General features: G+C 41.6%; 1 protein-coding gene across 1 annotated transcript; it reads right to left on the bottom strand.

The window, feature by feature from the left end:
* Positions 1–291: 291 nt before the first annotated feature.
* notum1b (notum, palmitoleoyl-protein carboxylesterase b) lies at positions 292–8,029 on the bottom strand. Its single transcript, XM_061722520.1, has 11 exons — positions 7,297–8,029; positions 5,612–5,664; positions 5,439–5,534; positions 4,840–4,900; positions 3,664–3,722; positions 3,276–3,378; positions 3,007–3,198; positions 2,823–2,920; positions 2,593–2,740; positions 2,428–2,475; positions 292–1,191 (listed from the first exon to the last, which is right to left on the bottom strand). Exons 1-11 carry the CDS (start codon positions 7,692–7,694, stop codon positions 849–851), a joined length of 1,599 nt encoding a protein of 532 aa, XP_061578504.1. The 5' UTR covers positions 7,695–8,029; the 3' UTR covers positions 292–848.
* Positions 8,030–14,008: the final 5,979 nt, after the last annotated feature.

The following is a 14,008-nucleotide window of genomic DNA, read 5'->3' as shown; positions in this document are numbered from 1 at the left end:
TATTGCTTCATACATATTTTATTATTCCCATAAAGGGAAATTGCATAATAACTAAAATACTGTAGTATTTTTATACCCTATAATACACAATGTTTAAGTGGCCATTAAAACAGATGAAACTTTAGAAAATGGAAAACAATATGGAAACCAGGTTCTGTACAAATTTAAGTCTTTTCTTATGAACGCAAGAAAATATATTTGTGGTTTTTATAGTGGTCAACTGTGTCAGTTATTAAATATACACAGTAGAAAATAAATGAAAGTACTTAAAGAAGAACAAAGTCATTATATCAATCATTTTATTAGTAATTGGTACCCAGTTACTTACTCAACAATAAAAAAAAAAAAAGCAGCATACCTGCTGGTGTATAGAGGCAGCAGCACCACAGATTAATGCGTTGTGTATATATTTTTTTTCTTCTCTACAAAGACAGAAACACGTCACATTACCCCCCAAACAACACATGCGCACGCACGCACGCACGCACGCACGCACACACACACACACACACACACACACACACACTTCCTGGGACACTCAAACTGGACATTGCTTCCAGTCAGCCAATCAAAACCTCAGACTATTATAGATGACAATCTTTATAATCTCATCTGTAATTGACTTTATACAGTATATGCTATATAAATATTATATTTATACTTGCTGTACCCAGCTTTTGAAAGTTCTGGCAAGGCACTTGCAAATCTTTCCTTTTGTCTGAGTTTCTCTACACTAATGCAAGAGGGCATCACTCTGAGCTTTATCCTCCTGTCTTCCTGTGATGTTCAGTTTCTCATTCAGACTGTTTTTTTGACACAGTGACAGAGGTTTTGTATTTAAATGCAGCTCAGCTTCCATTATTTAGCATGCCCAGCAGCTTCCTGGGGTCCATCCCCTGCTGCTTTGCCATCTTCTGCACGTCAAAGCCCATGTGCTTCAGGAACTGGATCACGCTCATCTCTTGTCCCGTCAGCTGGTCTCGGATGGTCGGGCAGGAGGGATTGCAGTGTGGCCACGGGCAGCTGTCAATCAGATGCAGCGGACATCCTCTCACAGAGGAGGTCTTGTGCTTTTGGGAGCTGTGGTTGCCATGGCTACCGTTGATGTGGAGGTTGGCTTGGAGGCTGCGGTCCCAGCAGTGGAGGGCTCTAGGCAAGGAGGTGCCTTTCACCTTAATGTCCATCCAGTATCTGCAGAGATCACAAATGACCATGTAGATGTTCAGTACGGCCCTGGCAAGAATTTTGTAGATAATACTCTGTCACCCCTAAAAAAAAAATCTTTAAATTGAGTATAATTTATAAGATCACTCAAATAACAGAAAGAGGGGAGCCACAGCATAACCAATGGAAATAATAGAAATGAATCATGAATTTACAAGAACTTCATGGAGGAAGCATTTGATTTATGCATTAATATTGTATCCTTGATGATATATGAAAAAATAGAGAAAGAAATCATGTTTTATCTATATTGAAATAAAAAACAACCTGTTTTTTTTAACGTTTTTCTAATTAATATTTTTGTATCTTTTTGAATCTGTTGGGTAATTTTATTTATTTTTTAGATTTTTTTTTCCAATTGCTTTTTATTTATTATTATTATTACAGTATTGTTTGATTCTGGGGGTGGTCCAGACGTCTATGGAATATGATACATCAGGCACTGAGGAGATATAAACACTTCTTATGCGTGAACATTTAAACAATAACACTGGCTTTCTTTCTTTATTTGTTTATTTTTTTAACAAATTAAAGTATTAAGTTTAATTTGAAATTTCTTCAAAATTATAAATAAATAAATCCCCCTGAAGAACTGGGAAGTGACGTTGATCCAACTACAGGGAGCGCTGTTTGTCGGAGACTATTTTCAGGAGTGGATGAATCCACATTAGGTGCTTCGGGATATTGCTGCTGCATGAGGATAATGAACGCAGGATTAATCAAAACACTACAGTTTTTGTTTCACTTTATTAAAGGAACATGTCACTCCATGCATCACTGAGGCCTCTTGGGTCCAGCGATGGTTCAGGGCCCAGGTCTAATTCAGAACCAGCTCAGAACGTATTTTTATTTCTTTCATATATCTGCTGCATGTAACACCCCCACGACCTCAATGGATCCCACTTAAACAGCCAGGATAAATCCTGTCTTTAGCAGCACTCATAAATACCAGTCAGAATTTGGAAACGGTTGGCAAAGCAACGACTGTTTACTACCCCCCACTGCTGTTTATGACAGGTCAAGAAAAGAAAATAGTTAAGTTTGAGTTTTAGCAGCAGCTTAAGTAGTAAACAAAAAAGACTTAATATAATCGGGCACAGATTTAATTTTCCCTTTTTTATTTTAATAATGAGTCAAATCATTGAATAAATTGTGATTCCAATTTGTTTCCCAGTGGTAGAATACTGAACCGTTTTTACTTACGTTCTGGTAATGAGTTCGTGGGACATACAAGCTGGACCAAACATCGCCCTGCCAACCAAAACACAGACAGGTGTGTTTAGCCGGAAAACAATGGTTTAGTTTAGGGGTGTGTGTGTGTGTGTGTGTGTGTGTGTGTGTGTGTGTGAGTGAGAGAGCAGGTCTTACGGTACTTGGCGGAGTGTGTTCCTCAGCTCCTGCCCCAGGTTCTGGATGTACCTCCACTGGCCCTCGTGCACCGGCTGTCCGGTTAGGTGGACGTTGTCGGCCGTCAGCTGAGCCTCGTCAAACAGCCACTGCACCACGAACACCGGACCTGCAGGGTCCACGCCACAACCCTGGATCAGACTTTAATCAATCACATGACACTCATTGCTTATGATTAATTTATGGCTCACTTTTTAATGTTGAGTAGACTTTATATCCGAAAAAACAGTTCCACTCCTCCCCCACGTGAGCCTGTCTGCAGCTTTCTGGCACCCGTCCGCCCCAGTACCTGCACAAAAACAAAGCGTTGCCACTTCTGAGAAATCTCTTCTGTATCTGTGTTTGTCTCCATCTCTTATGTCATGTCTGTCTTACCGGATCCCTCTCTTTATGGCCTCAGTGGGGATGCAGCTGATGGTGTCCAGACAGTCAGTAAACTTGTACTGTTTATTGTCCAGGAACCATCCAGAGTCAGCCAGACCCCTGACCTGCACTCCTCTGTGGCCCTGCGACTCCAGCTGCTCTGCAACATGGTCCACGTTCAGCAGGACGCCCGTACCGCCCGCGCTGAGGACAGGAAGAGTAAAATCAGATGGGTTGGCTGGACTGTAGAGATGGAGAACACATGATTATGCCTAACTAACCTGCTGCCCGCCAGAAGAAGAAGCTTGGCATTGTGCAGACCTTTTGTCAGCAGATCATTCACTACCTCCTTAATGATGAGGGATCCCATGAACGCATAATCACCTGAGCAGAAGAATATTCATCGTTTATTGACCGTGAGCCACATGACATAGGTTTCTCAGTAAATAAGTATGACAAGTGGGAGACAGATGCTAAAAAACTAAACTAGTAATACAAATAAACCTAAATGCAAATATTCAAGATGAGTCTTACACACAACAAAATAGGAAAAACATGAAAAACTTTTAATCAGTCCTGAAAAGTAATATGACTCTTCAAATAGCCACACGTGGCATAACAACTGTTAAAGAACTCCCACCGTGATTCTTGTGATTTACTGCGTCTTACTCTGATTGGTGTTCGGGGTAGCTCCACTCCACACGTCGCTGGAGCAGTAAGGAAGGAACCTGCAGGAGACAGAAAAACACGACGATTATAACAGCAAGATTCTACCACACGAGGTTTTCGCCGGATAATGACAGATGCACTTTTATAGGACTGTAGGGTGAGTACAATAGAAGGGGACATTTGGAGATACTATTCTAGTCTGCATTAAAGGGAACATTATGTTGTTTCTGTGCTTGACAGCTTTTACTTGGGTGTTTGAGGTCACAGCAAACTCAGCTAACTGTGGGGGGTTCTAGGTCTGAAAGGGTTTCATTCAGGTTTGCAGGGGCACTGCGACATCACAGACCCAAATGAGAGGACAATTATCCAGCCTCTCCATCTTCATCTCCACCCAACTTTCCATCACTAGCCACTGTCTTTAATGTGCATGGAAGTGATGATTGGTTAACATGCGTTCCTAATGGACCACATTTCAACACCAACGTTTTCAAAAGAATGATGTGAATAGTACTTAATAATAACCATTTAATTGAGATTGTGACTATTTTAAAACAGAGAGAGTGGGGAAGCAAACATGCACATGACTCAAAGAGAGTCTATAGCACTAATAAATATGGGAATGCAGTAAGGCACCATCGGTTTATGCTCTTAAGGCTTAAGGTTTCTACAGTTTTTGACTGTCTGACTGGATCTTCAGTTCATCAGAACCAGGTGCAAAGTGGCCAGTATTCCTTCTTGCAGTCAGCAACAGCGTATGTAGCATCAACTGCCATTTGCAAAACATGTACTAGTTATAAATAAGTTAGCAGAAGTGTCTCTCTGGTGAGCTGATGCTGCTTGTTTAGGATATATGACAGCAGATTTGTTCTGTAAGAGGTCTTTTCTCACATTTTGCAGGAGGCTGTGTTGTACAGAAACAATAAAAGTGGACTTCAGACTACATATCCCTTTAAGCATATAATAAAGTACAGCTGGACATAGATACAAATAGATTAATATGTGTAGCTTAGCATCAATGGTGAAAACACACAACTGTTTTGTTGTGTTTTTTTTCTCACAAAATGTCATTCTTTTATGTTTCCACACACGCTAACAAGCGGAAAGAAAAAACTCTTTCCGCTCTTTCATTGAGAAAACTAGAAAACAGCTGTAAAACGATGTGGCACAAGTTCTTACACCATGTTGGCGTTCCACCAGTGAGGGTTTTCCTCTGGCTGCGGAGACAGAATTCCTGATCCTGTGAAAACATGAAAGCTGGATGAAAGGAGATCTGACGTGTTGGTCATGTTCTGCAGAAAAGCCCCCGCTGACGTTGGACAGATTCATAAAATGTTAGCTATGTCACAACACTCTCAGTGATCATTGAATTTACTTTGAGAATTCACCAACCTTCATGACTCTGTGTGTGTTTTGGTGTTTTTTCAGAGTTTGTTTTCCTCTGCGGTAAAGAGGACATTAACTTTCCCCACTTTGGTCAAAGACATGCAGGGGATGAAGAGCTCTGTGGCTGCACTGGCCACCAGTGAAAATGACTCAGTGAAAGCGGTGGAGGGAGTGCCAGAAACAAACAAGAAATTCCCTGACACTTTGACTTTTAAAGATGAATGCAAATTCGACCCAAGAGGAAATACAAACACATCTTTGAATCTTGTTCATTCAGAGGACTTTTTTTTTTAAGCAAAGGCTTTGAGTGTGCAATGAAACTCTGCACAAACTGCCTTTCATGCAGAGACAGAGTGCACACTGACCATGAGGCTCCCACCCACAGGTCCTACCTTTTCTGGTTTGTGGCCACTTGGCGGAGCTCATCAGTCTCCTCATCGTGTCGTATCTCCTGTCGCAGGTCTGTCTGTTGAAGCAGTACCATCCACCTGTGCCACACACACGCACAACCCCGTCAACAGGATTTAGGCGGCCGTAATGAGCTCACTCACGGCTTCATCCTCACCTTCCAGGAACAACAGCCACCTCCTGCTGCCTTTGGACTGCTTGATGTAGTACCTGCACAGGATCACCACCACAAATCAGTCAGCATTTCCATCCTCGGGGTTTGCAGACGTATTCAAACACAAGCCCAGCGCCAGGGACGCAACCTTTGACCCTGACATGACATATCTGGCTCTGTTGGCTCTAATCACCGTTTGTTCTTGTTGTTTTATGTCCCCCCGTCCCGCTGCACATGAAGGACGCAGCATCTCAGACTGCCTCTCATTTACAAACACATATAACTGCCATGTAATCAATGCTTATTTGAAATATTGAAACTTCAATTAAGCTTAGGATGTGATCAGTACTCGAGTTGTAAAAAAAAATCAGGGGGGATGGTGGATTTTATCATATGGGGACAGATCATTTGTGCTGAATACAAATAATATAATATATTACAAATAATAGCACTGACCAAAACACCTGCAGAAATACTGCAGGAATGACATAGCAGCAGTTAAATGCAGCCTTCTGTAAGCTTTAAATATCCACTGGGCTTACATCAAATACATCAAACAGAACAATAAAAAACAGTTTTCTGAACTTATTAATATGACTCTGTCCTTCACAGGATAAGTAAAATGGATCACTGCAAAAACTCAAAATCTTAACAAGAATATTTGTCTTATTTCTAGTTAAAATGTCTCATTTTAGTAAAAAGAATCTCATTAGACTTAAAACAAGACTCATCACTGGAAAAAACAACAATTTTCACCTGTTCCAGGTACATTTTCCACTTAAAATAAGTAGAAAAATCTGCCAGTGGAAGAAGATTTTTTTGCTTGTAATAAGAAGATAAATCTTGTCCCAATGGCAGATTTTTCTACTTATTTCAAGTGAAAATTTACTTGAAACAGAGGAAAATTGTCAAATAAGTAATTTTTCTGGTGTTATTTTTCTGGTGATGACTCTAAATGTTGAAATAGCAGTAAAACCACATTCATTGATGAAATGACATAATGGATGGAAAGGGGGGATGGCAGTTTTACAGGGGGGATGATTTTGACCGTTTTTATTTCAGGAGGGATGCCATCCCCCCTCATCCCCCCTCAACTCGAGTACTGGATGTGATTCAAAGACTTAATGTGAACTTAGTCCGGAGCAATAAATACACCTTAAACGTATTAACACAATAACACTACAAAACTTAAGATTTATTGTTCGTAGAGTTCTTAAATCTTCATTTTTCAAATTTCATTTGTATATTTATTATTATTAGTAGTTTTATTTTTTACACATGGCCATTGTCAATATTTGAAACCAACGATTGGTGCTAGTGTACACTATTATTCCGTTTTAAACTATTTTGATGTGGGTGCAGACTTTGACACAGATCCAGCCTCACGGGGACTTAAAAACGAATCTCCTGCGCGTATAAAGTCTCTCTGTCTGGAGCGCGCATAGTTTCTCTCCTGAGCTCTCTCAGATCTGGCCTTTTGATCAATGTGGGTCACATCCGGAGTGACAGGGGCCACGAGAGCCAGGGTATTAAACCTCCACAGACTGGCTGTTTGGTGAAACAGTATACCCAACTGTCTGTGCCGCACTGGCGTGGCCTAGATTCATCCTTTATATATTTCTATCAGTTTTAAACTCACATTTCATTTATTCACATTTATTGAGAAAACTCATTGGGCGCACACTTACCCTGCAGGTGACCCGTCATTGCAAGTCACAGATGTATTCTTCAAGAAGTGCAGCTTCATGTCCTGGTCCAGCTTTTGAGCAGAGCACGGATATAGCGACTGCGCCAAGTTCTTTATTTGCACCATGAAGTTATCCCTGTTGTTCTCCACGGCTGTGAAGTCTAGAGGGAAGCTCTCGTGTCCCTCCACCCGCTCCGTGTGCACTGGAGCCTGCTGCTGCTGCTGCATCTGCATCTGCTGCATCTGCATCTGCTGCAGCTGCATGCGCCGGGTTTGCGCCCGACCGCCGCGCACTTTCCTCGCCTCCGCCGGTGCGCTCATGTGGATGAAGAGCAGCAGCACGCAGGAGCTGAGCGCACACAGCCGGCCAGAGCCGCTCACTACACCACGGCTCTGCATCTCTAACTATTACTGGGAGACGTTGGTGATGATAGGTGTCTGATCAAAACAAAGCATGTCTTTAGGAGCAGACGGAGAGCGCTTTGAAAGTCCTTTGAAAACGCACCGAGCTGTGATTGTGGAATAAGCGACGGCTCGCGGCGCACGGCGCGCTGATTAGGCGGCGTTTATTGGTCTCCATGGTTCCTTGAGAAGAAGAGATGGGCGGATGATTTCACATTCGGCCAAAATGCTCACTGTGCAACTCCTGCACATTTCATCAAATCTGGAGCATCTCGCTCAGCATGTGCGTCTTTACGCAGAAAAGAAAAGAAAAAAGCCAGGGCAGCTGCCTGTCACTGCAAAGAACTCTTGATACAGGTTGCAACGGGCTTCCGATTGAAAGGGGATTTATGTGAAGTCCTCCCCTCCTCTCACCCGCGAGCCTATCGTGATCATTGGCTGGAGGAGCCAGCCTCGCACCCGGAGCGCACGTATGGCCGGCCCGGCACGCCCACCGAGCCGGTTCACTCACACACACGATCCCTTTGATGTTGTGTCATCATATGACCACCCAGCCTTTGAAGTGCGGACTGAAGCCGGATTTATGCTTCTGCGTTAAATCGACGCAGAACCTACGTTAGGGGTATTCAACTAGATTCGGCCGGGGGCCACATCTGCAAAAGAACTGTATGGAGAGGGCCGCACAATTTGAAAATGTGGGGGTTTTCAAAATGTATTTTGCACTCAAAGACGAAGACTTATGTAAATATAATACATTTGTATTATACATTTGAATATATCTAGTTTACATATGAATTATGTATTAATTGTCTCCAGATTTAGTTATTGTGAATGTTAAATATAATATTCAGATAAAGAAATATTATTTTGAATGCAAGTTCATTTTGAAACCATGCATTGAGCAAACTTAATGAAATTGATATTGACCTACTTTTAATAAAACACGCCATAATGACAAAGCACCAGTTTCCACCAAGATTTCCTTATTTGAATATTATATTAAGCATTGATCACAACCATTTTAGTCCATAGTAGCCAGTTATAAAAATATTATTAAAAAAAAAATCTATTTTTTTTTTTCAACAAACACCCCCTTTTTTGAAATATGAATAGCCCTGGCCTACGGCGTATACGCCGTGGGTCTGCGTTGGTGTAACGCGGAACCATAAATCCTCCTTGCAAGTCCATGCACATGTATTTTGAAGTGCGTTTTTTTTAATGTGCCTGAAAAAGGAAACCTGCATTTTTCTCTTTGTTACTGAAGATAATCTTATCTCACTAAGAAGCAGTAAGGTCACTGGAAGGCTTTAAATCATGACTGTGGTATGTGTAGACAGGAATATGAGATGCAGAGGTATCTCTTTTAGGGCAGCAGCAGGGTGGTGTGGTGGTTACCTCACAGCAGGAAGCTTTTCCTTTGAATCTCACCAGCTGTCTATAAGCATGTTGATCGGTGAATCTCAAATTTCCATAGCAGTGCATCTATCTATATATTCATTTTTGCCAGTTATCTTTCACCTGGGTGACAAACTCACATAAGACCCACCAGTGTCGTCTGCATTCACCTTTCAGCATGTTGAGGTTCTCAAAAACGGTTTTATATTTTTGGACGACATGTAGGCCTAGTTTTACAACAACCCTCTCCTGCATTTGTCCGAGCAAAGTTTATGTAGCTTTCTGATTTCACGACACACTTTGTCCATATTTTAAAACTTTTAAAACTTTATACGATCAATCTTTCATTTGAGTCTAAAGAACAAGATGATCAAATTAGTTACATTTACATGTGTGTTTCTCGACAAATTCAATTTCAAATATCCTTCAAGAAAAAACTGTCTTCTGATGCTTGGCCCTGAGATGTTTCGTTCCTCAAGCTGACATATATTGATCTGCATTGTTGATATAAGCAGTGGGCCCTCATTGCAGCTTTATTTCTATTTTGCTCCATAATTCCCTCACGTCTTTCTTTGTGTTTGCATGTTTCCTGCTTTTGGAAATGAAGACATAAATAATGTCCCTTCAAGAAGCTGTTTGATAATAAACTAACCTGGTAGTATGAAGCTCCTTTAGTAGAGTAATCATATAAAGCTCTTTTTTTTTTAAATGCACCCATTCAAAGCAGATCACCAGAGCAATGGGTCCAGTAATGGGTCAGTTACTGGATCTGGTTGTCCAATAGCCTTTTACATTCAGCAGTACCTTTCCATTATTTGATATAATTCGATTTTTTAAATGTATTTATTTGTTTATTTTACTTTGGAAGGTTTTTAATAGGGACGGGACACCAGATGCCTTCAGTTTTGGCCCCGTCTGCGTAGTTTTAAAGTTTCTGTCCTGCTGAGGGAGGAAGGAAACTGGTTGTTTGTTTGTTTGTTCAGATGGTGGCAGTTTCCCACTAAAAGCCTTTCTCCCTCCCAGGTGGACTTTGTGTCTGAAAGTTGCTGAAGTGGTTTGTCAGTCAGTTGTTTGAACGCTAAAGCCACAATCTCACGCCTTTCCATCTGTTGGCACCATGTGTTATGTTGTCTCTCTAGTCTGATTCCAGCTTTGATCCAATTTGATCCTTGGCGAGAAAAACTGCTTAGATTCGTCCGTATCTGTTCAGGTCATCTGTCGAACTGCATATGGTACATACATGGAGCTGTCCATATGGTAAACAGACATGGCTATGTTGCAGCCAGTTTAACTGATGGGCTTAATCTTCCTGTCTTCAGAAGGCCACGTTCTATTTTGTCATGATGTTTTTAAAAATACAAGCCAATATAAACAAAAACTGCGATGTTGTGAAAAATGCACATTAAAAAAACACAATGTTTCATGTCTTTTTTTCTCATCAACTTCATTTCATTTGTTATGGTACATTCATTTTTCCATTTTCAGACTTATCTAAAGAAATTTAAGAATACAGAGCAGTGACTGTTTCAAACATGTTTTAAAGTGTGCAACAATGTGGTATACTTGCTGTGTCATTTTCCTTTTAAAACGTCTCCACACGCAGTGGGGCAAAAAAGTATTTAGTCAGTCACCAATTGTGCAAGTTCTCCCACTTAAAAAGATGAGAGAGGCCTGTAATTTTCATCATAGATAAACTTCAACTATGAGAGACCGAGTGGGGGGAAAGAATCCAGAAAATCACATTGTAGGATTTTTACTGAATGAATTGGTAAATTCCTGGGTAAAATAAGTATTTGGTCACCTACAAACAAGCGTGAATTCTGGCTGTAACTTCCTCTTTAAGAGGCTCCTCTGTCCTCCACTCGTTACCTGTATTAATGGCACCTGTTTTAACTGGTTATCAGTATAAAAGACACCTGTCCACAACCTCAAACAGTCACACTCCAAACTCCCCTATGGCCAAGACCAAAGAGCTGTCAAAGGACGTGAGAAACTAAATTGTAGACCTGCACCAGGCTGGGAAGACTGAATCTGCAATAGGTAGCAGCTTGGTGTGAAGAAATCAACTGTGGGAGCAATTATTAGAAAATGGAAGACATACAAGACCAATGATAATCTCCCTCGATCTGGGGCTCCACGCAAGATCTCACCCCGTGGGGTAAAGAACGGTGAGTAAACATCCCAGAACCACATGGGGGACGTAATGAGTGACCTGCAGAGAGCTGGGACCAAAGTAACAAAGCTACCATCAGTAACACACTACACCGCCAGGACTCAAATCCTGCAGTGCCAGACGTTCCCCCTGCTTAAACCAGTACATGTCCAGGCCCATCTGCGTTTGCTAGAGAGCATTTGGATGATGCAGAAGAGGTTTGGGAGAATGTTATATGGTCAGATGAAACCAAAATAGAACTTTCTGGTAGAAACACAACTTGTCGTGTTTGAAGGAGAAAGAAAGCTGAGTTGCATCCAAAGAACACCAAACCTACTGTGAAGCATGGGGGTGGAAACCTCATCCTTTGGGGATTTTTTTCTGCAAAGGGACCAGGACGACTGATCCGTGTCAGGGAAAGAATGAATAGGACCATGTATCGTGAGATTTTGAGTGAAAACCTCCTTCCATCAGCAAGGGCATTGGAGATGAAACGTGGCTGGGTCTTTCAGCATGACGATGATCCCAAACACACCGCCCGGGCAACGAAGGAGTGGCTTCGTAAGAAACATTTCAAGGTCCTGGAGTGGCCTAGCCAGTCTCCAGATCTCAACCCCATAGAAAATCTTTGGAGGGAGTTGAAAGTCCGTGTTGCCCAGCGACAGCCCCAAAACATCACTGATCTAGAGGAGATCTGCATGGAGGAATGGACCAAAATACCAGCAACAGTGTGTGAAAACCTTGTGAAGACTTACAGAAAACATCTGACCTCTGTCATTGCCAACAAAGGCTATATAACAAAGTATTGAGATGAACTTTTGGTATTGACCAAATACTTATTTTCCACTATAATTTGCAAATACATTCTTTAAAAATCAGACAATGTGATTTTCTGGATTTTTTTTTTTTTCATTTAGTCTCTCATAGTTGAGATATACCTGTGATGAAAATTACAGGTATATCTCATCTTTTAAAGTGGGACAACTTGCACAATTGGTAGCTAACTAAATACTTTTTTGCCCCACTGTATGGTCACATGACTGGTTTTTGGTTGTGCTGTAGCATAACTGTTTCTATGGTAACACACAACATACTAATGACAATTGCTGGACCATTATGAAGTACATACACTATACAACAATTTATGAGCAACACAGAATATGCACCTTCAAAAATTAGAAGAAAAATTTGGCTGGAAGTGTCTCATGTCTAACCAGAAATTCAATCACATTATTCAATCATATACTGTATACAGGTATGTGTATATAAACTTAGCACAAAAAGTAATGACATTTGTATTTGGTAGATTCTTTCTTTGTTGTAACAATGCTTATAGGCAATCAGTTCCATACAGGCTGTTATTTCCCTTTTAAATTATGCCACATTTCTAAGAAACATGCATTTGTGGGATGAGCAGCAGAGCTGAGTATGGCGGTTACGCCTATAAAATATTTGCCAAATCTTCTCTAGAAATGCCAAACAACTTTGAGTCTTGTTTAATGTTTGGTAGATTTAGATAATTGAATTTTGAAGAAGCAACACATGGCACAATGGCAATTTAACAATGTCTCCACTTAACAAACAGCCTCAGTAGTGTGTGGAAGAACCTTAATCAGCCACAACATCCTGGCACCTCCTACTCACGCTGGTCACCAGCCTGCTCACTCTCTGCTGGGGGATGGATCCCATTCTTCAACCAGCATTAGTCACAAGTCAGCCATTGTGGTTGCTGGTCACTCTTGGCAGGAACAGCCCGCCCAAGCTGATCCCACAAGTGTTCAGTAGGGCTTGAGGTCAGCACTGCTGGCAGGCCAGTCCATCCTCTCAACTCCCAGATGGATGTAGTGTCTGATAAACCCTTCCTGTGGGGGCGAGTGTTTCTGTCTTGGGGGATAGAGTTTGGTCCCAGACTGTGGAGATATGGGATTGCGATTGGGAAATCTCACCTTGATGTCTCTCTGCATTGACATGGGAGATGCTGCCCCGCACCATCACACTGCCTCCCCCAAAAGATGTCTGTAGGTATAGCATAGTGTTCTTCATGTCTTCTCCACACTCTAACGCTATGCTCCAACTGCCATAGGCAGAATCTTGACTCATCGTGGATGGCAACATTCCTCCACATGTTCAGGTTCCTTTGCACGTGTTGTCGACACCAGTGCAAATAGGCCTGACGGTGAAGGACAGTCATGCTCCTGGCAGCCCTATGAGACCAAAGATTGGCTGTGTGTTCTGGATCGTTTGAGCAGAGAGCCATCAGCCACATCGTCCTTTTGACTGGAAATCTGGACAAGACAGCCTACGGTACCTAAGTGCCTGATTGGAAGCAACTGCGGGTACCAGAAGCTCAAAACAAGAGTCAATAGTTTATTACAGGGGTAGGCTAGTCCTCGAGTGCCACTGTCCTGCATGTCTTAGATGCTACCCTGCTTTAACACACCTTCTAATTAATCATCGTCATTAGCTTGTCATCCAGGGCTGCACAACTCTGTTGATGACACAGGTACTTTTATCACGGTGTGCTGAAGCAGGGTAGCATCTAAGACATGCAGGACACACACACACACACACACACACACACACACACACACACACACACACACACACACATATATGTATCTGTCCCGTCATAAGACACTCTTACGCCAATGGATTGGATGATGTGGTACTTTACTGTAAATGAGTTCTAATTTTCTGACACAGTCCTGTGTGTGTATATATATATATATATATATATATATATATATATATATATATATATATA

Source organism: Cololabis saira, chromosome 1 (assembly GCF_033807715.1).
Source record: "Cololabis saira isolate AMF1-May2022 chromosome 1, fColSai1.1, whole genome shotgun sequence".
NCBI classification, from domain to species: Eukaryota; Metazoa; Chordata; class Actinopteri; order Beloniformes; family Belonidae; genus Cololabis; species Cololabis saira.
The sequence above is the reverse complement of the archived record's forward strand: the minus strand, read 5'-3'. Positions and strand labels throughout refer to the sequence as shown.